This window comes from Lissotriton vulgaris, unplaced genomic scaffold (assembly GCF_964263255.1).
Source record: "Lissotriton vulgaris unplaced genomic scaffold, aLisVul1.2 SCAFFOLD_829, whole genome shotgun sequence".
NCBI classification, from domain to species: Eukaryota; Metazoa; Chordata; class Amphibia; order Caudata; family Salamandridae; genus Lissotriton; species Lissotriton vulgaris.
In genome coordinates, this window is record NW_028248543.1 from 179,875 (window position 1) to 205,026 (window position 25,152).

Here is a 25,152-nt window from a genome sequence, read left to right on the forward strand (position 1 = left end):
TTAATCTTTCAAAATAGGTTCCTTCTTCAGGTTACGCTCATTCACAAATTGTATGAATTTAATATGGTGACTAATAAAGATGAGTAAATAAAGGTAACTTACTGTTTCCAGAACTATGTGCAGCCATGTCTTTCTTTGGGATATTGGATGTGTGCTCTTTTGAACAATTTGTTTCAAAACTACATACAAATGAAGAGAAAAAGAAGACACTTAGTAGTCAGATATCAGGTTATCAACTGGAATTATAATAGTTCCTGTCTTCATGCCAATATTAATACAATCTAGTACGCCGAAAAGGTAGCCGACAATTCTATGAAAATAAGAAAACACATATAGCAGTAACTGTAGTATTATTTGCCTCCGATTAATAACAGCATTTGATAAGTTAGCCAATTTGTGAAAAAGAATGTAAACTGACCGCTTTAAAAAAATCAAGAAACGAGGTCACAAAGCGTCAGGGCCAGACTGGCCGTAGTGGGCACCGGACGTTATCCCGGTGGGCTGGAAGGGTGGGGGCAGGCTTTTGAGTGGTGGGGGCTGTTTTTGCTAGAGGCCGTAACAAAAGCAGCAGCAGTCCTCCTTCCCCCTCCCCCCCCCCTACTGAATTGCCGGTTTGTGTTCACGGTCTAGCCCTTCCATGCGTGCATAGCACTCTGAGGCTTTGATCTTACCCCACTTATGTGTTATATGCAACCTCCAGTCTCTTGGTGTACTAAGAGGATACCCTGATCATCAACCCTTTGGCTGAAGTTGAACCTGTTATGTAGGAATGGTAGAATCATTTAACCATTAGAATAAGAGCAAGAGGTTGCTACAGGTGGTGGGCACCCACCCTCACTTCTGGAGACTGGAACTTAATTTTTATCATCAGGCCATGACACAGAGCAAGGGAGAAAGGCAGAAAGGTAGAAAGGGAGAAAAGAGGAAGAGGAAAATAGTGCAAAGGAATTGGTGGACCTGGCCCTTTTTGCAGGGTTATCCCCAAACATGTGCCTTCTTCCTCCTATTTTTTTAACCTGTTTTTGTTGGCTTTAGAACTCTGGGCCCCTGAACTGCAGAAAGGAACTGATGCATCACCTCCCCTTCGATTAAGGAACAGACGCATTGCTTTACTTTTGTGGCATCTCACCTCCCCTGCTCCTGTTTTTGTCTTAGATTTGACCCATCCCTTGTACTTTGTGATAAAAGTGATGTTTCCATAGTTTCCTATGCACTGTACTATTTCGAACTTTTTAAAAGTGATATCTTGATTGGTGTATGTTGTATTTTTGTGGATTTGGCCTTGTTTTATTCAGATGAACATTGTTTACTTTTCTAAACTGGTGCTGTGTCCTTTTGTAGTGCTTTCATTGTGTTACTGTGTGTGTGCATGTACAAATGCTTTACACATTTCCTCTGAGAAAAGCCTGGCTGCTTGTGCCAAGCTACCAAGGGGATGAGCAGGGGTTATTTTAGCTGTGTAATCCCCTTACCCTGACTAGAATAAGGGTCCCTACTGGGACAGGGTGCAAGCCACTTTCAACTAAAGACCCCCATTTCTAACAGGGATAACCAAAAAGAGTAAAAAGGAAACTGCAAGAGGAAGGTAACGATATAAGAGATGTAGGGTGATAGAAAACAGAGGCACGATCTGGCAAGAAGACGAGGCACATTTTTGATTCACCAACCCCAGGATTCAGCAGTACAAGTAGCAGACACAGGCACTTATTTTTATTTTACAAACTAAGTACTGAGTAGCAATAAACATTTGTCAATTTATCATTTATTCCCTTGAATTGCAAACATGAGGGAAAGAGGTAAATGCGTTTTACAATGTGTCTGGTGATTAGAACACAAAGAACAGCTTGGATAAAAAGTGAATCTTCTTTGAAACTACTAATGAGAGAGTTTAGTGCTTACAGAATACATGTATATTTCATTTACAGACCAGAACCAGTGGCCAATAAATTAGACTATTCAAAAACCTGGAAGAGAGATTCAGAGAAAGGAGGGGAACATGTAAAGGAGGAAGATAAAGGAATGAAAACAAGTGGAGCATTTGCTTGGTAGGTGTGGCAGACACCTAGATATAGTAAAACAAAATAGTGAGAATGAGACAAAACAGTGATTATTAGCAAAGCTGCTGAGATGGTGGGAGCAACAGCATAAATTGAGAGTGACAATACCCATGGAGATTTGTGAGGAGACACATAATAGAAAAAACAAGGGAAAGTACACTCCAAATTGTATTACTGAATTGTGACACAGGTCTAATGAGAAGATGATGGAACTAAATCCATAGGAACAAGTATATAGAAACATAATATTTTAAAGTCTGGAAATGGAATGAGCCAGAGTGCAAATAAATAAATAAATGAACCTGTAAATTGTGAGCTTAGCACATTTTTTTCATCATATTACAACTCTATGTACTTCAAAATGCAATTCACAAACATCCCCCTGTTAAATCTTTTCTTTAGGGACATCCCTGCCATGGGAGTAGAGATCAATGCACATGGAAGCATAAAATCATATAAATACAATTGGCACACACAGTTTACAAGTTATATATAGTTGTTTTCACAACACTATGTTCATCAATTAATGAGTTCCTAACTATTTTGACCTTTACACGTATATTTGATGTCCCAAATCTTGGACTCCACAAGTCATTTATTATGGTTGTTCAAACAGCATATATATTGACTTTAATTGTCAAGTCAAGTCAAAAAATTTATATAGCGCGCTACATACCCAGAGGGTCTCAAGGCGCTAGAGGAAGGGTGAGGTATAGTCAATAAAACAGCACAGCCATGCTATTAAAGGAGGCCAATAGCTCACCCTGTTCTATTCCTCAAATCATATATAAGTACTCTATAAAGATGACATCCAAATTAGCGTAAATCCAAAAGTAGAGACCAGATGAAGTCTGGCCTGTCATCTATGGTAAGTAGGCAATGCTGTAACTTCTCTAAGTTGTCGAGCCAGATCCGTAAGTGTCTCCTATGAATTGTCGGTCGTTGGAACATAGAAAGTATTCCGTGTAAAGCGAACACCGCTGAGCGCCCCCCCCGGCATTTTTTGGTCCCAGGGACCACATCCCCTGGGGCTTGTCCCTTGTTATATATATAGACATTTACGTCGAAACGCGTCATGCCTTGCTGGTTGACAATAAACACCTCACCTTGAATCCCCTGTGTTCCTCCAGTTCTTCAAGCAGTGAAGACTTTTGTGGCATATTTTGCGTGCTGTGTCCTGGGCACGCTAGGCGGTAACCCGCCTCACAAGTGGTCTGAGTCACATGGGCAGCCTCAGCATTTTCTTTTTGTCCAAGCAATTGGGAGCGCTCTGACCCACTGTATCCCTTCCAGATACAGTGCTGCTGCAATGACTGCATGGAGGAATTTTGGGACACTGCTTCTGTCATTTCAGGACTGGCTGAATTGGGACTACTACAGTTGAGGCGTCTTGGGGGCCCAGGTGAGGTGTTCGCTTCAGACACAGTGTTTAGCCAGAGCACGTGTACCCCATTCTTACTGTTAGCCAGGACCCAGAAAGGGATAAATGGAGCCATGAAAGAGACACTTACCAAGTTTGATGTGAAAGGAGCATTATGGGATCTGTAGTCTGCTGATGCATACCAAAAAGATCGAGAGTGGTCCTTCTTACCAAAGGAACTGGACAGAGGAATGACACCAAGTCATAGAAAATTCCCCTTGGGACTCCTTAATAGTGTACTAGGACACACAAGTCTCAATCATACATCAATCATATCAACACTCTTGCAAATGCCAAGGGAAAGTATATAAATGTTTTATTCACCAGGTGAATACGCAATTAAAAATCCATCATCTGTATATATAAAAAATAAATCACAAAATTACATAAAGTAACAGTTAATACTCTGTCCTACAATAAAATACACGCTAATATTCTTAAAAATAGTGCATATATATATATATATATATATATATATATTCACTGAAAAAAACATAAGTTTCAGGCCTTATATAAGGAATTAGCATTTAAAATACCTTTGAAATTCACTTCAAAAACTATAAGTTTTAGGGGTGTTATAGTTAGCTGGACATTTCACTCATACAAAACCATTAAAATTGCTCCTATATAGTTAGTTGTACTAACTATATTTCACGCACCCGCAATTCACTGCTGATGATGTCACATATTAGATCATTCATGACATGGTCAGTGACATTACTGATGAAGTCTCAAATGACATCACTGATGACATCATCCAGTGAATGTGGTTTGCTTCGTTATTTAAATATGCATTATATATATAGCAATTTGCATTAAAGAATGAGTGGATATATATAAATAAATATTTGGATGGAGGATTTAGTAGCAGTGTAATTGACTGTTTACTTGACCAATTTATAGTGTCTCACTAAATATAGTGGATAGTGACTAAACTGTGTGAATATCTGGATCACTTTGTCAGTTGTTGTGTAAACTGGTTCTACAGTGAAAGTGTGTGTGGTTCGGTGGGGGGTGTGTGACTGTCCAAAGATGTGTGAATAGTTGATTTAGTAGATATATGAAGTTAAAACTACATGTTCTAACAGTTGTTTGGCTGAGTGAATCTCTTTATGGGTGTGGTGATGAGCAAATATATTTCTCAATGGTACTAATTGTGGAGTGGTGTGGCTCACTGGTTAGAGGCGGCAGACCCGGAAGCAGAGAACGGCCTGGGACCGGCGTTCAATTCCCGACGCGGCAGGGTCGTGGACCAGGGTCAGCGGACTCGATAATTCTCGCCTCGGTGCCTACTCTAACCAGGGATCACACTCTGCAACTCTGGGCATAAGCTTGCCTCATCTCTACAACGGCCCCCCACATTCGCCGGGGATGCCTGGTTTCACCTTGGAGATACCCAGTAGGGACCATCTCACAGGGATAGCCAGGATGGGTTCCCCAGCGGTCTACAGTGCCACGACGCCGCAGGGCAGCAGTGCGCTTTATAAGACACATACATTACATTACAGTACATTACATTACATGTCCAACAAACTAGAAAAATAAAAGGCAGTGTATGTGTCAATTGTTGTATATAAATAAGTATACATAAGACTCAATGATTGTGTGAGTGACTGTATGGATAACTGTATACTTGTAATACTGATTTTATAATTCACTAAGTATGACTTACTATCTAAATGAATAGATGAAGTGGTGTTTGTATAAGTGTGTAGCTAAGTAAATATGTAAGTATGATCCATTGTTTGCATAAGTGAGTAGGATGACTTCATATGTGAATAGGATGTGTGCTGGTGTGTAATGTCGAGATAGGTGTATAAGTATTTTTGATACTGTTCTATTGTTCATTGACAGAATGTATGAGTGAATCTACAGGTAAGTGATAAGATGTGTGTATACACATATGAATCACTGAGCGGGTTTTTAGATACTTGTATTGCTGTGACAATGGATTCAAATATGATATTCTGTATTTTACAAAGAGTGATGAAAGATTTTACTAGTGTATGAAAAGGTGTATGTGATTGTCACGTGGATGATGTCATCAGTGATGTCATCAGTGATGTCACTGACCATGTCATGAATGATCTAATATGTGACATCATCAGCAGTAGATTGCGGGTGCGCGAAATATAGTTAGTACAACTAACTATATAGGAGCAATTTCAATGGTTTTGTATGAGTGAAATATCCAGATAACTATACCACCCCTAAAACTTAACAGTTTTTGAAGTGTATTTCAAAGGTTTTTTTAATGCTAATTCCTAACTTTATAAGGCCTGAAACCTATGGTTTTTTCAGTGAATTTCAAAGGTTTTTTAAATGCTGATTCCTAACTATATAAGGCCTGAAACCTATGGTTTTTCAGTGAATTTGCAAGGTTTTTTAAATGCTAATTCCCAACTATATAAGGCCTGAAACCTATGGTTTTTTCATTTAATTTCGAAGGTTTTTTAAATGACAATTTTTAAATGTATTAATTGTTATTTTTTTATACTGATTTACTACATTTTTGCAGGCAGGTGTTCAGAGGGCAAGCCCCCTTTTTACAACACTCTGCAGCGCAACCCCTGGCACGTTTGCAGAGGAGGAACTAATTCCCCTTGCATACTGGGAGACCCTGGGGGGCAATTAGCCCACCAGGAGCCTCCAGTGTAAGCCAGTGGGCTGCATTGCAGAGAGGTGTAATGAGGCCACACCCTTTTTTACACCTCTCTGCAACGCAGCCCCTGGGCATGTTTGCAGAGGGGGAACTAATTCCCCTTGCATACTGGGGGTCCCTGGGGGGCAACTAGCCCACCAGGAGCCTCCAGTATGCGCCAGGGGGCTGCTTTGCCCCGGAGGGCGGCGGTCCCCGGGGCAGTGTGGGAGGGATTGGGCACCCCCCACACTTCTTTATCAATATGTCCCGGCGATTTGGTCCCCCTGGGGGGTTATTTTTAAATAAACATACTGGGTTTTAAAAAAAAAACATTTTTGGCCTTCGGGGTCCTTGTGGGACCCCCTGAGCAGGCCTAGGGGGTCTGCCCCCTTTTTTTTCTACATGTTTGTTTTTCTACTTTCTTGTGCCTCGGTCTACCTAGCACAAGATGGATGCCAACACTTCCTTGTTAGAAGTGGTGACAGCCAATGAGCATGCTGCTTTCTCGTGAAGGCATGCTGATTGGCTGCCACTGTCTGTCAACACTCCAAACCAGGTGTTGGCAGCCATCTTGTGCCTCGGTAGAACCAAGGCACAAGAAAGCAGTGAAACAAAGGTGGAAAACACGCAAATCGCGGGGTACGCGCCCCGTACGCGTACCTAAGCGTAGGTACGCGTACGGTGCACGCACACCGTGATTTTTTTTTAAAAAAATACTTTTTTGGGGCCTGGGGGGTCCTTGTGGGACCCCCTGAGCAGGCCTACGGGGTCAGGGTGCTTCTACCCTGCCCCCTTTTTGAGTTCTACACGTTTGTATTTCTGCTTTCCTGTGCCTCAGTCTACTGAGGCACAAGATGGCTGCCAACAATTTCTGTTTTAGAGTGGAGTGGGCCATCTTCTTTGAGAAATTCGCGAAGATTCATCTACCGGCGCCAAAGTTATACCCAATAGAATGTTGCGGATTTCCTATGGAAACAAGGTCCTAACTATATATACCTACTGGCGACCGCCAGTAGGTAATATATATTACCTACTGGCGGTCGCCAGTAGGTAGTTATAGTTAGGATTTTTTTCAATGTTAAATCTCAAAATTCTATTTGGAATAACTTTGGCGCCGGTTGACGAATCTGCCTCAAAATTTCCTCAAAATGGCCTCGCGGCGTTCCGGTCCTTCCCTGAAAGTTTGGAGGGGATTCGTCAAGCGGGGGCCGAGATAAAAGGGGGGTCCCAAAACGCGTTTTCCCCATGTTAATTTCCATAGGGCGGTCGATTTCAGTTTTAGCCCGAACGGCTGAATGGATTTCCACCAAACTTGGCAAAATTGTAGGGACTGGTAGCCCGATGTGCCTTTGCTATGTCTCAAGATATGTGCTCCAGTGGATTTTGAGTAATTAAGGTTCAATAAAATATATATATCTATAGCCGCGCTCCGGTACGCGCACCGGTACGCGCACCGGGCGCGCCACGCGACTTGCGCGCAGAAAGCTGATTGGCTCTGGGGTGTCTGTAAACATTCTAAACAGTCCGGAGCGGCCGCCATCTTGTGTCTCGGTAGGATCGAGACACGAGAGGTGGCCAAAACAAAGAGGGAAATGACCATAAGGGGGCAGAGTAGACCCCCCCTTGACCCCCTAGGTTTGATGTGGGGGCCATAAAAGGGCCCCGCGGGGCAAAAAAATAATAATTTTTTTGGGGATTTTCGCGGGGGGAGCGCCCGGTACGCGCACCGGTGCGCGTACCGGGGAGCGTACAGGTGCGCGTACCGGGGAGCATACCATGGGGAAAAAGAATGACAGTTTTAAAAGTAGCTGTTTAAAAAAAAAATGTTTTGTTGTTTTTTTTATACATACACATACATATATATAAATGCATATGCATATATATATGCATATATGTGTATATGTGTGCATGTAGAGAGAGGTAGAGAGGTAGAGGTGTAGAGGTAGAGAGGTAGAGAGGTAGCGGTAGAGAGGTAGAGATTAGTAGAGAGAGAAGAAGAGAGAGGTAGAGAGGTAGAGAGTAGAGAGTGAGTAATAGAAAGTAGAGAGTGAGTAGTAGAGAGTAGTAGAGAGCAGTAGAGAGAGTAGCAGAGAGTGAGTAGTAGAGAGTAGTAGAGTGAATAGTAGAGTGAGTAGTAGAGAGTAGTAGAGAGTGAGTAGTAGAGGGTGAGTAGTAGAGAGTAGTAGAGAGTAAGTAGTAGAGAGCAGTAGAAAGTGATTAGTAGAGAGTAGTAAAGAGTGAGTAGTAGAGAGTGAGTAGTAGAGAGTAGTAGAGAATGAGTAGCAGAGAGAATAGTAGTGAGTAGTAGAGAGTGAGTAGTAGAGTGAGTAGTAGAGACTAGTAGAGAGAGAGTAGTAGAGAGTGAGTAGTAGAGAGTAGTAGAGAGTGTGTAGTAGAGGGAGAGTAGTAGAGAGTGAGTAGTAGAGAGTAGTAGAGAGTGAGAAGTAGAGAGTGAGTAGTAGAGAGTAGTAGTGAGTAGTAAAGAGTGAGTAGTAGAGAGAGAGTAGTAGAGAGTGAGTAGTAGAGAGTAGTAGATAGTGAGTAGTAGTGAGTAGCGAGTAGTAGGGAGTGAGTAGTAGAGAGAGAGTAGTAGAGAGTAGTAGAGTAGTAGAGAATGAGTAGTAGACAGTGAGTATTTGAGAGTAGTGGAGTAGGAGAGAGTAAGTAGTAGAGAGTAGTGGAGAATATTCCAAAGTTTGGCACAGCACCACTTTCACAATGAGTCCAATCAAATCATATCACTTAGAGTCCTTATTGAAGCGCTGAATCTTGGTGTATATTCAAATGCTTTTATTTTCCTTAAGTTTATGTACCACAGCCAGCCGAAACGTTTCGTTCAGTACAACAGAACTTCTTCAGGGCGTTCTTATTTCCTTCAAGTTATGTCGGTATCCAGTTGTCATATAACTAGATATTTCTTCCAAATGTTAGACGAGACACAAGTATATTCTTATTCAAAGTGACTAGGTATCAATTTTACCCACACAATTCGGGCAGACTTGAGTAATTTATAGCATCCTCAAAGTTAGTCTTTCAAAAATTCCAAAGTATAGGACATGATAATCCAAATCCAAATGTTTCTCAAGAAAAGTCATTTACAATCGTTCGGAATATCGGTGTTTGGGCAGATATGATCCAGGGACCCCCAGTATGCAAGGGGAATTAGTCCCCCCTCTGCAAATGCGCCAGTGGCCTGCATTGCAGAGAGGTGTAACAAGGGTGTGGCCTCATTACACTTCTCTGCAATGCAGCTCCCTTGCGCATACTGGAGGCTCCTGGTGGACTAGTTGACCCCAGGGACCCCCAGTATGCAAGGGGAATTAGTTCCCCCTCTGCAAACGCGGCAGTGGGCTGCGTTGCAGAGAGGTGTAACAAGGGGCATAGTCTCATTACACCTCTGCAATGCAGCCCCTGGCGCATACTGGAGGTTCCAGGTGGGCTAATTGGCCCCCAGGGGCCCCCAGTATGCAAGGGGAATTAGTTCCCCCTCTTCAAACATGCACGGGGGCTGCGTTGCAGAGAGGTGTAAAAAGGGTTGTGGCTTCATTACACCTCTCTGCAATGCAGTCCCCTGGCGCATACTGGAGATTCCTGGTGGGCTTTCAGGTCTTATATAGCTAGGAATTAGCATTAAAAAAAAACTTTGAAATTCACTGAAAAAACCATAGGTTTCACACCAGTTATAGTTAGGAATTAGCATTTAAAAACCCTTTGAAATTCACTGAAAAAACCATAGGTTTCACACCAGTTATAGTTAGGAATTAGCATTTAAAAAACCGATTAAATTCACTGACAAAACCATAGGTTTCACACCAGTTATAGTTAGCTGGAAATTTTACTAACATAAAACCATTGAAATTCCCACGTTATAGTTAGTTGGACTCACTATAACTTGCGTGCCTGCAATGCACTGCTGATGACGTCACATATTACATCACTCATGACATCACTGATGACACCATCCAGTGAATGTGTGTCTTTCTGAAAAATAAATTTGTTTTATATATGTATTTGTAAAGGTCGATGGAAGAATAAATGTTTAAATAAGTGTGTAAATGGATGTTTTTTAAAAAAAAAAATTGGTTGGTTAACTGGCTTATTAAGTGTATCTTAGTGAATACATATATTAGTGAGTATTGTTTAAATATTTAAATGTTTGTATCAGTGTTTCTCTTTGTGTATAAGTGGCTGCAGGGGTTGGTGACTGACTCACTGTATGTGTTTTGAAGACAGCATATGTGCAGGACTGTATGGGTGGATGAGTGTGTATATGTGTGTGTTAGTGAGTGAATGACTGTCTCACTAGTGTCTTCATTAGTAACGACAATTGTTTTAATCTAGTATATGTGAATATTGATGTATATAAGTGAGTATAGTATATATAGTGAGAGATTGTAGGAGTTCCTGTTAAAATAAGTATGTGTTTCTATAAGTGATTGTTTAAGAGAGTAAGTATGTGTAAGTTTCCTTAGAAGTAAGGTGGTAGTGTGTGTATAAATGTATATGCAAATAAATGGATGTTCAATAGTTTATTTGCATGTGTGAGTATGTGTGTGAGTAACTTTTGGATGACTGCTGATGTGTAACAGGATGTATAGGTGTATCACTACATATGATGAGTGAGTATATATATGAGTGACTATATAGAACTGTTGGTGAATGAGTGGATGTGTATATAGATGGTGGAATTACTGAATTGGTTGTTGTTACTGGCTTGGGTATCTCCATTTTTTTGAAAATGTTTGTTTCTATTTTTGAATATGTGTTTCAAGCGTTACATAACACTGAAATTAGGTCTGTCACTCTGTCACAAGGATGGTGTCATCAGTGATGTCATGAGTGATGTCACTGACCATGTCATGAGTGATGTAATATGTGACGTCATCAGCAGTGCATTGCAGGCGCGCAAGTTATAGTGACTCCAACTAACTATAACGTGGGAATTTCAATGGCTTTATGTCAGTAAAATTTCCAGCTAACTATAACTGGTGTGAAACCTATGGTTTTGTCAGTGAATATATATATATATATATATATATATATATATATATATATATATATATATATATATATATATATATATATATATATATATATATATATATATATATATATATATATATATATATATATATATATATATATATATATATATATATATATATATATATATATACATATATATATACTCCAAAGTGCTGCTCGAGCGATCCTCAACCAAACAACGCTGATGTCATCGGTAGTAGCAGCCGCTACTCTTAATTTTCCGCAACTTCCGAATCCCGCTAATTAGAAGGACACAGAGATGACACACCAGGAGATCTTTGCACAAACCTTTTATTGTGCACTCGTAGAACAAGGACGACGCGTTTTTATATATAGAGTTGTAAAGAGAGGTTTCTCCTTAGGGGATATAAACCGGCGATTATTGATAAAGCGATTAAGAAAACCGAATCTTTAAGCCGGGAGAACATATTATCCTCTAAAACCCCTGCCATGGCCAGCGATGAAAATAAAAAGGTACGTTGCATTGTAACTTATAACAAACAACAGGCGGCCATTAGAAAGATCTTTAGACGGCATTGGGATTTACTGTTGAAAGACCCTGTCATAGGCAATGATTTGCTTAAAGACAACCCTACCCCTCTTATAACTTTTCGAAAAGCCAGAACCATGGGTAACAGCTTGGATAGATGTAATCCGGAAATCAGACCCCCGTCCAACTGGCTCTCTAAGCAAAAAGGTTTTTTCAAGTGCTCCCACTGTAAGGCCTGCAAAAATGCCAAAAATGTGAAGGAGTATAGTACTCCGTTTTTGCCCCAACCAGCAAAAATCAAGCGACGTATTACGTGTAAAACAGAATACGTCGTTTATGTGTTGGAGTGCCCTTGCGCTTTGCGTTATATTGGCAGTACTAAACTACCGGTACATATGAGGATCCTGCAACATCTCAGGGCCATCAACAATAAGGATCAAACCTATCCGGTAGCCCGGCATTTTGAAGCCAAGCACAACAGCGATAATACTCTGCTACAGTACTTTGCCATTGACTGCATACCTCCAACTCGCAAGGGCGGCAATAGAGACAGTGCCCTGAGAGTGTTAGAGACAAAATACATTCTGGAATTAAATTCTAAGGTCCCGAACGGTCTCAACACCACAGAGGATTTATACACCTGCATATGAATGATGTCTCTAGATTTGGGTTAAAAATTGCATAAATTACATTATGCTATGACAGGCCTTACGAGAAGTAATAGATTTTAATTACTGATGCATTGAATTACCTTTAGGCACTATCCAGAATCTCCATCTAGTGTAACAAATAAGGCCTAGACATATGTCTCTCTCATGTATATCAGCGCTATAAGATGATCTCTAGCATTGTCTTTTTTTAAATTCACGTAACACACTAAGGGGTTTTTGCTTTTTTAGTGATCAAATGGAGTACCTTGGGTTATAACTTCATTTGTAATTTTTCACTGAATCACAGGTTTTGTTATCACATAATTTTTCGCCTACTTATTTTTAGGCAGCTGATAAATCGATCTATCCAATACAGGATCCTTTTGCCATAATTTTGTGAAAGTGTTTGCCCACTTGGGCTATATTAATGTAAACAGCATATTGCAGACTGTGCATGGACCCTGTACAAAATAGGACCTATGAGTTGATTGTATATTGAGGATTATGTGAGGAATGCTTCTTGGGGAGTGAGTACTCAGGATGTCCTAAATCTATTAATGGATGTATATATATATATATATTTTTCTATTTTGATCCATGTATATAACACATTTATATTTTTTTATCAACTAAAATGTACATTTATAAAATTACTTGTAAATACGTGGGGTTTTAACTGTACATATCACTGACCGTTATTGTTTTCTTTATCGGCAGTTTGGTCCATTCACATTGTGTCCATTGCATAGTCTGTCTTTTAGTTTCATTTGTAATGTTGCAGCTGTTTACAATTATTGGTTACTAAGCACTTTAAATTTGGCTTGGGTCCGTTGTAACGCGTCATGTGATCAAGGTCCAGGTCGGACCGAAACGCGTCATGGCGGCATACGGATGCGTGGCGAAACAATTCTGAATAAACAATGAAGCACGAAAAAATGGGTTCCGCGTTTGTCTATCCGAGTCCTTGCTGGTGATTGGATTCCGTGAGATAGAGCACTGGAATATATATATATATATATATATATATATATTCTCTTGCTGTGATGCAAAATTCAACAACTAAGTGTCACACAATTCCACAATTGAATCAGCACGAATAATCAAAATTCACAAACACAATTTATATGCATTAAAATATTTTTTTAAATATCATGTTAAAGCAAGTGACAATTTAATACAAAGTGACCACAGGCAACGCATTTCGGTGGCAGTAACTGGTCCAAACCACTTTCTTCAGGCTTTCTTTACAAACGTGTCCAGGAATCCTAACAGTGTATCCGCGTGTGGATTGGGACTCAGAGGGACATCAATCCCTATCTCCTCCTGGTTATTCAACCAAAAATCTGGTCGCAGTTTCAAAAATCAGAATCAACAGCTCAATCGATAAAGGTGCAGAATTAATCCATTACGTAGTCCTTACAGGATGCTAGAGTAGTCTCCTTGCAGCAATCAATGTTCATGTTTAAAAACAGTCATGGGCCAATATACTTCCATGAGTGTACTCTTCAATATTCTTTATTTAAAAGAAACGCAGAATGCTCAGGATGTGACCTCCCTATACACTTCCATCAGTCATTTTGACTGGAGTCAAGGCTATTGAACACTATCTGAATCGCAGGCCAGCATGTTTCCATCTACATAATAAGATGCTTGTTGATATGGTTAGAATGTGTCTGGAGCATAATTATTTCTATTTTGACAACACTATTTTTCAACAAATAAGGGGCGTCGCCATGGGGGCCTGCTTCTCTCCCAGCTATGCTTGTTTGCATATGGGGCTGTGGGAGGAGCAGGTCCTGAATAGGCAATATGAGGACATCTTGAAAGAACATGTCCCCTTGTGGCTAAGGTATATAGATGACCTTTTCCTGATTTGGAGGGGGTCGGAACAATTAGCCACACAATTTGTCAAGGATTTAAATACCAACCATCTAAATCTGGAATTTACTGCCCACATGAGCAAAGACTCGGTGGTCTTTTTGGATACGGAAGTCTTTATATCTGATGGCTCCATATCCACTAGACTTTACCGTAAGCCCACTGCGGGCAATTCATTGTTTCACGCATCAAGTCATCATCCTTTGCACTTGATACATAGCATCCCCTATGGGGAGATGCTTAGAATCAAGCGCATTTGCAGCAATGAACAGGAATGCGAAATTGCTCAGACAGCATGTAAGAAGAGATTTATCATGAGAGGCTATGCGGCCTCCATTGTGAACAAAGCCATCAACAGGACTCGAAACCTCAGCAGGGAACAGGTATTAGGTTCAGGTAGGACCAGCCCAATTGGGACTGACAGTCAACCATCTAAAGTCAGAGTCATCTTAGGCTTTAGTAAACAACATGGTGCAATTAGACGTATCCTCAAACGCCATTGGGGTTTACTATCACGGGACCCCATAATTGGTGATGATTTGACTCAACACAACCGATTGCCACAACTTGCTTTTAGAAAAGCTCGATCGATGGCAAATTGCCTCGTCAAAAGCAATGCGGAGATCAAATCACCCACGAACTGGTTATCAAAACAGAAGGTGTTCTTTAAATGTCTAATATGTAAAGCTTGTAACCATGCTAAAAATGTGAAAACCTACAACACCCCTTTCTTGCCTAAATCTGTTAAAATCACCAAAAAAATCACCTGCAAAATGGAATACGTGGTATACGTTTTGGAATGCCCGTGTGCACTGCGCTATGTGGGCAGTACAAAATTGCCCGTGCACATGAGAATTCTTCAGCATATCCGCGCTATTTCAAACAAAGATCAGGCATACCCGGTGGCGAGGCACTTCGAGGCAGTCCATAACAGCAACCGCAACCTTTTGAATTATTTTCCCATCGATTGTATACCCTTGTCACGTAGAGGGGGCAACAGGGAGAGTGCCCTGCGCAAATTACAGACTAAATACATCTTAGAATTAAATACTAAGTCTCATTTTGGTCTAAACGCGACAGAAGACCAATGCACATGTTTATAAAACACAATTCATGTGTAGATAGGAATATGGGTCTGACAAATCAAATAAACACAGCTTAAGCTATCCAATTTCGATAATCTTTAAACTTTTGTGCATATCTTATTGTAATTTTCTTGGTTTCTCTTCTTTTTGATTTCTTTTCACATCACTTAGGTGGCACTTTCTACATTTGTTACAAACACAGGTTTTTATTTACACACCTTGGAGCATTTCAAGGTATGAGGAATCACTATTTAATAGTTTGGCCATCACCTATCCCTTTTCTGCCTAGAACAAATTCTTTCAGTAAACTGTGCTTGCCCACTTGGGCATGAATGTAGCAACAACCCCAGTTTATGGGTAACCATGTATATATTCATTTTGCAGCAATCAATTCGGGACTTATGCAGTACCATAACCATGGCATTGAGTGATAATATGGGGACCCATTCTATTATATATTTAGTTTGGGTCCAACAGCTTGTGTACTTATGAATTATAAATGTACACAAGATGCACCACCTTACAATAGTGGTTGTAAACGATTTGTTTAATGATTTTATGAATATTGTGATAATGATATTTATATTTTTAAACATTGTTATATATTTATTGTCTTATATGTATTTGCCATGGTCAAAACTTAAGAACTTGCAATGAATTTGTTGAAATGCATTTTCTGATTGCTGCTAGTTGTGAAGGAATGAATTGTCTGGCTGCATTTACTCTTGCAGTCTTTCTTCACATTTTGACATGTATAGTCTGTCGTTTAACTCTTGCACAAGTTTGCACAGCTGTAAATAATGATATTGGCACTTTAAAATGGCAGTGAATTTTAGGCAACGCGTCATGTGATCAAGGTCCAGGTGGGACCGAAACGCGTCATGGCGGCTTTGGTGCGGGATATTTTGAAATAAAATTTGGCACGAAGAACTTTATGGGTCCGCCTATTCATCTGCTTTTTGAAGAGCTGTCTGGGTGAAGTACGAATATATATATATATATATATATATATATATATATATATATGTGCTCCAAAGTGCTGCTCGAGCGATCCTCAAACAAACAACGCTGATGTCATCGGTAGTAGAAGCCGCTACTCTTAATTTTCCGCAACTTCCGAATCCCGCTAATTAGAAGGACACAGAGATGACACACCAGGAGATCTTTGCACAAACCCTTAATTGTGCACTCGTAGAACAAGGACGACGCGTTTTTATATATATATATATATATATATATATATATATATATGCACGCAAATTCGCCACCAACTGAAGCAGCCTCATCAGAAACAAAGTCAAAAAAAGACGAAAGAACAGACCCAGTGATAAGTGCTTAATCGAGGTGATTTATTCTTGCCAGCAAGCCTGCCGCCGCCATTACGCGTTTCGCCTTTACAAAGCTTGATCACATGGCGAGTTGCTGAGAGCAAATGCCGATCTTTTAAAGTGACAGTGCGCGCGCAATTTTTCAAATGGGTTCTGACAACATGAAAGAAATACTACTTTTCCATGTGCTAACATTTGTAAACATTTTCAAAACTACAATGCTATATGTACAAGTGGCTTAATTAATAAAATATATAAATATATATATTTACACATTTAAAAAAACCACCATTATGTATCACTGTATGAATACAGGTAAATCAACAAGTGAGAGTGATCAAATAATTCATCCTATTAGATCACAAAATGTTGCTAATCACATTGCTCATATCACTTTCCCAAATGTACAATGCACATAGGCGAAAAAATAAAGCCCCAGTGGGCAACAACCCTTAAAAAATTGCATACATGTACCAACTTCATTTTCGTATTATCGGCAACTGAAGAAGTGCAAAAAATTTATGTTTTTTCTAAAGTGCTGGTGCATAAAGCGCTGAAAATTAAATGAAAAATCTGTTAAAGAAAAAGGTTTAAAAAATTGAATCCCATAGCCTTACGCTCTGGGGTTGCCTCTCCTTACTTGAAAAAAGCTCTTCCAATGGGAATACGAGGAGATGGCAGTAATTAGGTGTTATACCAACATTATTCATCAAGATAAAAACCAATTGCCCTTTTGACAGTGCAGTTATAATACATTCGTAAGTGTAGAATCCATACTCATTTGAGAAGAAAGATATATGAAAATATCTAACTTGTGTTGAATGCTGTCGAGGACTGAATATAAGTATCTTAATCATTTATAAACAAGTGTACAGATCCTCTTTCACATTGAGCCCCTGCGGTTGCTTGCTATCTAACTCCAGGATGTATCTCGTCTCCAGGAGACGTAATTTCGCATCACGATTCCCTCCTCTCTTCATTGGCCATACCGCATCAATAACATAATAAGTCAGATGCGCCGGATTTGAACTATGCTCCTGTTCGAAGTGCCTAGCCACAGGGTAGGCCTGGTCTTTGTTAATGATGGCTCTAATGTGCTGGAGCACGCGCTTGTGGACCGGCAAGCGGGTGCTACCCACATACCTGAGTCCACAAGAGCACCCCAGCACATAGACCGCATAGTCTGTCTTACACGTGAGGCGTTTGGTGATGTTTTTAGGTGTTTGTGAAAATGGGACAACATAGTTAGTCTTGTTGACCCCATATTTACACGCCTTGCACTGTATGCACTTCTTAAATCAACTGCCTAAGGCCTTCCACGTAGTTGACATTTGGGGTTCCAAAGTGTTTTTGACCAAAGCATTGGCCATAGATTTCGATTTCCTGAACGTGAGGAGTGGTTTCTTCAATATTTTGTTGCCAATGACTGGATCACCCAATATGAGGTTCCAGTTTTGGTTGAATATTCTTCTCATGGCCAAGTGCTGCCGGCTATATGTGGCAATCATATATATATATATATATTATATATATATATATATATATATTCAATGAAAAAACCATAGGTTATAGGCCATATATAGTTAGGAATTAGCATTTACAAAACCTTATTTTACTCGCATAAAACCATTGAAATTCCATATATAGTTAGCTAACTATAAGCGCTAACTATATATCGCGCACCCGCAATCCACTGCTGATGATGTCACATATTACATCATTCATGACATGGTCAGTGACATCACTGATGACATCACTGATTACAACATCCAGTGACTGTATGTTTCTGTAAAGTTAAAATATGTTTCACATATTGAAGAATGAGTGGATGTATAAGTGTCTGGATGAAGAATTTAGTAGGTGCATGACTGACTGTATGAGTGAGTGATTAAATGTGTCTCACTGAGTGCATGGGTTAGTGACTAAACTGTCTTAATTCGTGCATCAGTATGTTTGTTGTTGTGTAAACTGCTGCTTGTGTTGATCAGTAGCTATAAGAGTAGCCATATGGGTTATTGATTGGTTGCCCAAATATTTGAATGGGAGGCTGAGTGTGTGTGTGGGTGGCTGGGAGGTGCGTGACTCTGTGCATAGATGTGTAAGCAGTTGATTCACTAGGAGTATGAGTTCAAGAGTGCATGTGGAAACAGCTATATGAGCGGTTGACTGTGCATGGGTGTGTTGGTGAGTGAATGGATTTCTCATTGCTACATGTGCAAGTAAGTACGTATGTAAAACACAATACATGTGAGAGTTGAGATATATAAATAACTGAACATAAGAGCCAGTGAATGTGTGAGTGGCTGTATCGATCACTGTGAGCTTGTATCAGGGATTATATAAGAGAGTAAATATGTGTTATTATATGTTTGAATAAGTAAGATGTGTATAACTGTATAGTTGAGGAAATGGAGGTGTGATTGATTCTTTGCATGACTGACTAGGTGTGTGAGTAAGTCCATGGATGAGTGACAGTCTGTGAGTGTCTGTTTATACTGAGTGTATGTAAGGTTATATTAGAGTCTGAAGAGGTTCATTGTATTATCACATGAGTGATGTGATCAGTGATGACAAATGAGATGTCATCAGTGATGTCATTTGAGTTGTCATCAGTGATGTCATTTGAGATGTCATCATTGATATCATTTGAGTTGTCATCAGTGATGTCATTTGAGATGTCATCAGTGATGTCATCAGTGATGTCACTGACCATGTCATGAATGATGTAATATGTGACATCATCAGCAGTGGATTGCGGGTGCGCGATATATAGTTAGCGCTTATAGTTAGCTAACTATATATGGAATTTCAATGGTTTTATGCGAGTAAAATAAGGTTTTGTAAATGCTAATTCCTAACTATATATGGCCTATAACCTATGGTTTTTTCATTGAATTTTCAAGGTTTTGTAAATGCAAATTCCTAACTATATATCCACTATAACCTATGGTTTTTTCTGTGAATTTCATTGGTTTTTTAATAGCAAATATGAAAAGCTTTAAAATGTCAAGTACGTGATAGATAAAAACATTTTCGTATTTATGCACGCTGATGTGCTTTGAACGCTGCCCTCCCCCCCCTCCCCTCTTTTGCCTTTGTTAGTACTCTCTCTTTGCAGATACAGAAGGGCAGTTAACGCAGGCCTTTACCCCCGTTGTAATCCGTCGTACCTCCTTGTCTCTCCATTTGATTGATTGTTGTCCAAGCATTTACTGTTTTAGAATTGGTTCTCTTTGGATCATTCTCTATTTACAAACAAGCACAAAGTCGCAATACTCTGTTTAGTCTTTGCAGATAGTGAAAAATCGTGTAAAAAAATAAAAGTAATCGAGCAAAATCAGTAGGCCACTAATTGGATCTCTTTTTGACCTCGCTAAAATAGAAATATTAGGAACAACCCTTCTTGAGAAATACGAAAATAGTGAGATGAACTGAGCTCCACACCATGAGGGCTGCAAGACAGCTCGGCTCCATCACCCATCCCGCACAAAATAATGACAAACCCTATGCAAATATTAAAAATATAGACAACACACCAGCAAAGAAATAGGGTAAAACATTTTATTAAAAAACTATTTACATAACGTTGGTTTATAAGATGATGTCAGTAGTGGACCGATGTGTGAATAGATCGAAAACAGCACAAGGCTCCAAGATCCGGATAGCAAGCTCCTGGATGTTGGGTGCCATAGTTTAGAGTTCTGAATTTCAGCCTTTTTCAATGCCTGTGCTTTGTTGAATCAAAATGGCGGTTTGACACAAAGCTGACTCAAGCGTTGTTACTGATGCTATGCAGACCAAAACTGGTTTTCAGTTTGTACATTTTTCTAGATTTTTCAATCCAAGTTTGGTTGACTTTGTAGAACGATGGCTTCAGATTTTCAACATACGGTGTGGTGGCGCTGACTGGGAGGGGGCGCTTCGCTCCTGCCCCCTCCCCAAGTAAGATTTTCATACGTGAAAGTACGTTAATGGTTTTGGTCCCCGAGATGCTTCGATGTCACTACCATTCTCAAATAGCATAAGTTCTGGATGTTGGGTGCCATAGTTAAGAGTTCTGAGCAGCGCTTGTAACACTGTCTGAAGCTTATTTCCTCCTACTGCAGCTTCACTATTCTCAAAGTAAGTGAGTGTCGTTTGTGGACCTGACTGCATTAGAAAACAATATGATATGTTACCTTCCTAAACAGCTTGACGGAGGCCCCTGAGGGGCGCTGTGATGGCCATGGACTCGGAGAAGACGCTTGGCTCCGACACCCTCCCCAAGTCTTATAGCACTGGTGTAGCCTGAGATCGCCCCCGACATAGGCGGCCGGCTCCCGGGGTCCGGCGGTACTTTTTGCCTTTTGATGACTCTTCAATTCTGGACCTTGTCCCACAATCCGTTTGACCTGAAGACAAGCTGTAGTGAGGCGCCCCTTTATCGTTTTAGTTGCCATTCCGCCCGCTTTTGCTACACTGTGCCTCTTCCGCCATTCAGCTGTTTTCCGCCCGCTCTTGCGACTACAGCGTCTCGCTCACCATGTAGTTGAGATGCGCCCGCTCTAGCGGTGCAGCGATAGGCGGCTGCCACAGGACTCTCAAAATGGCGGCCGGCTCTTCGGTTTTGGGCCTGGTCCACTAAAATGGCCCTGGGACACCTTGGAACTCGGACGCTTGTCTGCTAGGGCTTGGATCCCATTCTCGAAAAGCGTCCCCTCAGCCGTGAAGATTCTACAAAAGTCATGGGGGCCTCCGACTCCCGCAGGCTTCTGGTGGGGAGCGGCTGCCATGATTGCTCGTGGAATGGCCACGACGGAGCTACGAGATGGTAGTGGTCTCATGCTGACGCCAGCTTTAGTCTGAAACATCCAGAAACACTGTAGACTACCAATTCGATCAGTTCCGGTAGCGCCCCAACATGACCCGGAAGAGAAGAACTTGCCCTCCCCTCTTTGACTGATGGTTCTTGTTGCCTGTCCCCTCTGTTGTCATTTAACAGAACTTTTTGGACTACTGAAAGGGGTTGTGTTCTGAACGCTGGTTGGTGGAGACATTTAGACTATATTCTTGACCTACGTTGTCGCGTAATGCGTTTTATGACACGCCGCGTTAGCGCACCCGGAAGTGATCCGAGGCGCGGCGCGCAGCGCGTAACGTAAGCATAACAGGTCATGTGACTTGTTAATAAAACTTTTCATTGGTTCATTTTACTTTTGTTAATTTAATGATGAAAAGCTTGGTCATATGACCTAAAAATTACGCTTTTTATTATTTTCGAACAATATTTTTTTTTCAAACATATGTTATAATATTCCAGGCTAATGTACTTTCCCGGAAAATTTACAACTGTCTGGCAAGTAAAATATATTCCTTTTTCGAGAAAAAGGGCGTTTCTTCCTTCCATGACGGAGCCGTTGAGTAAAAGAGATTCGGCCTGCTGTCTTAGTCGCCGATGCGCCTGATTATCAGATTCTTATCGATCACTTTATGTTGCAGACATGAAAAACACAACTGCCCTTGACCATTTATCTTTACTGCGTTCCTACATATTATACCTTTTATCCGTCATGTAATTGGACTGCTTTATTTCACTTGCCTTTTACTGATTCGAAAACAGTCACTAAAAGTAAAAACTTTACAAATGAAAATACTACTACCGTGTTTTGTTTTAAAAACCTTTATTGTGAAAATGTCAGTATACAAATACGGGCCTATAACCACGTGGGCCGGCCACGGAGCAAACTCAAATCGTATATGATGAGGAGACATTTACACTGTAGAAGAACGTAACGAGCGGGCCATTAGGTGACAAGAACAAAGGTGTCTAACAGTTGCGGAATCGGTGGACGTACATTTTGTAATTAAAATACGACAGGGCCACTTACAATAACATTTTCTAGATATACATTTGCGGGCAAAGAGTTACGAGTCCCATTTATACCGGCGCCATTTTGGGCGAGGCCGGGCAGGTCCAAGATATAGTCAAAATGTCTCCACCAACCATCGGCCAGACCAGAACCCCTTTCGGCCCTTTATGCTACAAGATGGTGTCTTCCATTCAGAAAATATTGGTGGCAGCATTTTGAAAGGAAACAGAAACAGCCGTTCTCCTAGTGAGTTTCACATTGTTACATTTAGGAAGAATGTTGAAGAGTAGTATGTGGAAAATCTGAAGCCATTTTTCTACAAACTCTCAATCAGACTTGGATGGAAAAAAAAACCTGAAGAATGTACAAACTGAAAACCAATTTTTGTCTGTATAGCACCAACAGTAACGCTTGAGTCAGCTTTGTGTCAAGCCGCCATTTTCATTCAATCAATAGCGTCCCCCTGCACACATTCAGGGACCTGGTCGTGTCTTTAGATGAAACGCATTGTAGGAAAAGAAGCAGAAAGGAAAAGGAAAAAAGTTCCGCCGGACCTAGTGAAGCTGCAGCAGGTGCAAATAAGCTTCAGACAGTCTTACAAGCACTGCTCAGAACTCTCAACTGAGGCACTCAACATCCAGGACTTGCCATTCGGATCTTAGCGCCTTGTATTTTTGTTTTGTTCTTGATGGAGGGGAAACAACAAAAAACAGGCATTGAAAACGGCTCAACTGGAGCAAAAAAAAAATTACTTCTTGGGTGCATTAGGGCATTTATGATTTTCGAATGCCGTATTCATCATGTTGATGCTCATGTTGCCATAGGACAGCATAGCACCACAGTGTATACAAGTTAACTTCATATGTTCAGATGAGGCAGGTGGCATATTTAGCATTCACCTTCTTTGATCCAGGAGGGATGGAGAAAAACTGCCAGATGAAACTTGAAACTTGGCCATCCAGATCTCGGCGCGTTCGACTCACTGTACCGCAACAGTGACCGCAACTCAGCTGGACACGCCGTCTTTCGGCGCAGCATTGTAGGATGGCCACACCAGTGCGGCAATTTGCTAGACACCACCTCGGTGCCATCCGGATCTCGGCGCGTTCGAGTCACTGTACCGCAACAGTGACCGCAATTCAGCTGGACACGCCGTCTTTCGGCGCAGCATTGTAGGATGGCCACACCAGTGCGGCAATTTGCTGGACACCACCTCGGTGCCATCCGGATCTCGGTGCGTTCGAGTCACTGTACCGCAACAGTGACCGCAACTCAGCTGGACACGCCGTCTTTCGGCGCAGCATTGTAGGATGGCCACACCAGTGCGGCAATTTGCTGGACACCACCTCGGTGCCATCCGGATCTCGACGCGTTGTGCTGCCTTCGGCCTATTCGCACATCGGTCCGCTACTGACAGTGACCGCAACTCAGCTGGACACGCCGTCTTTCGGCGCAGCATTGTAGGATGGCCACACCAGTGCGGCAATTTGCTGGACACCACATCGGTGCCATCCGCATCTCGACGCGTTGTGCTGCCTTCGGCCTATTCGCACATCGGTCCGCTACTGACAGTGACCGCAACTCAGCTGGACACGCCGTCTTTCGGCGCAGCATTGTAGGATGGCCACACCAGTGCGGCAATTTGCTGGACACCACCTCGGTGCCATCCGGATCTCGACGCGTTGTGCTGCCTTCGGCCTATTCGCACATCGGTCCGCTACTGACGCCGCCTCACGTGCCAACGGATTTTCTACGCTTTTTGTAGCCCTATGCCGCAGAACAGGTCATGTGACTTGTTTATAAAACTTTTCATTGGTTCATTTTACTTTTGGTTTCCTAAAGATGGAAGGCTTGGTCATATGACCTAAAAATAACACTTTTCATTGGTTTAGAACATTTTTTTTCCCAAACGATGAAAGCCCCACCTTGTTTCTGGATCATTCAGACTGAAGCTGGCGTCAGCATGAGAGCACCACCATCTCGTGGCTCCGTCGTGGTCATTCCGCGAGCAATCATGGCAGCCGCTCCCCACCGGAAGCCTGCGGGAGTCGGGGGCCCCCAAGACTTTTATACAATCTTCACGGCTGAGGGGACGCTTTTCGAGAATGGAGCCCAAGCCCTAGCAGGCAAGCGTCCGACTTCCAAGGTGTCCCAGGGCCATTTCAGTGGACCAGGCCCAAAACCGAAGAGCCGTCCGCCATTTTGACAGCCATGTGGCAGCCGCCTATCGCTGCACTGCAAGAGTGGGAGCAACTCCACAACATGGTGAGCGAGACGCTGTGGCCGCAAGAGCGAGCGCAACTCAGCTAGATGGCCGCCACCTGGGGAGGCCCGTTCACGCCGCCTCCCCCCCCCCCCCCCCGGGCCGCCGCACGCCAATTTTCGGAGCAGCATTGTAGGATACCAAAACCAGTGCGGCAGTTTACTGGACATCACCTGGGTGCCTGTCGTACATGTTGTGTCAGCCATGTGACACTGGACACAGACCGCTACTGACGAGGCCTCCCCCCGCACCACCCGGGACGCCCCACGCTGTTTTTCTGTGCTGCATTGTAGGATCCCTAAACCAGTGCGGCACCCAGGCGACATCACCTGGGTGCCGTCCAGAACTCTGCACGTTGTGCTGCCTTGGGACTATTCGCACAACAGACCGCTACTGACGAGGCCTCCCCCCGCCCCACCCGGGACACCCCACGCCAATTTTCGGA

At 41.8% G+C, this 25,152-nt stretch overlaps 1 protein-coding gene across 4 annotated transcripts in view; it reads right to left on the reverse strand.

Moving 5' to 3' along the window:
- LOC147664064 (uncharacterized) overlaps nucleotides 1-25,152 on the reverse strand; it is a 392,091-nt gene that overhangs the window by 163,307 nt on the left and 203,632 nt on the right. For all 4 annotated transcript variants that reach the window (XM_086950007.1, XM_086950006.1, XM_086950005.1 and 1 more), the window contains one exon: nucleotides 103-179. In XM_086950007.1, coding sequence (XP_086806133.1) covers nucleotides 103-179 — 77 coding nt within the window. The remainder of the gene's footprint in view (nucleotides 1-102; nucleotides 180-25,152) is intronic.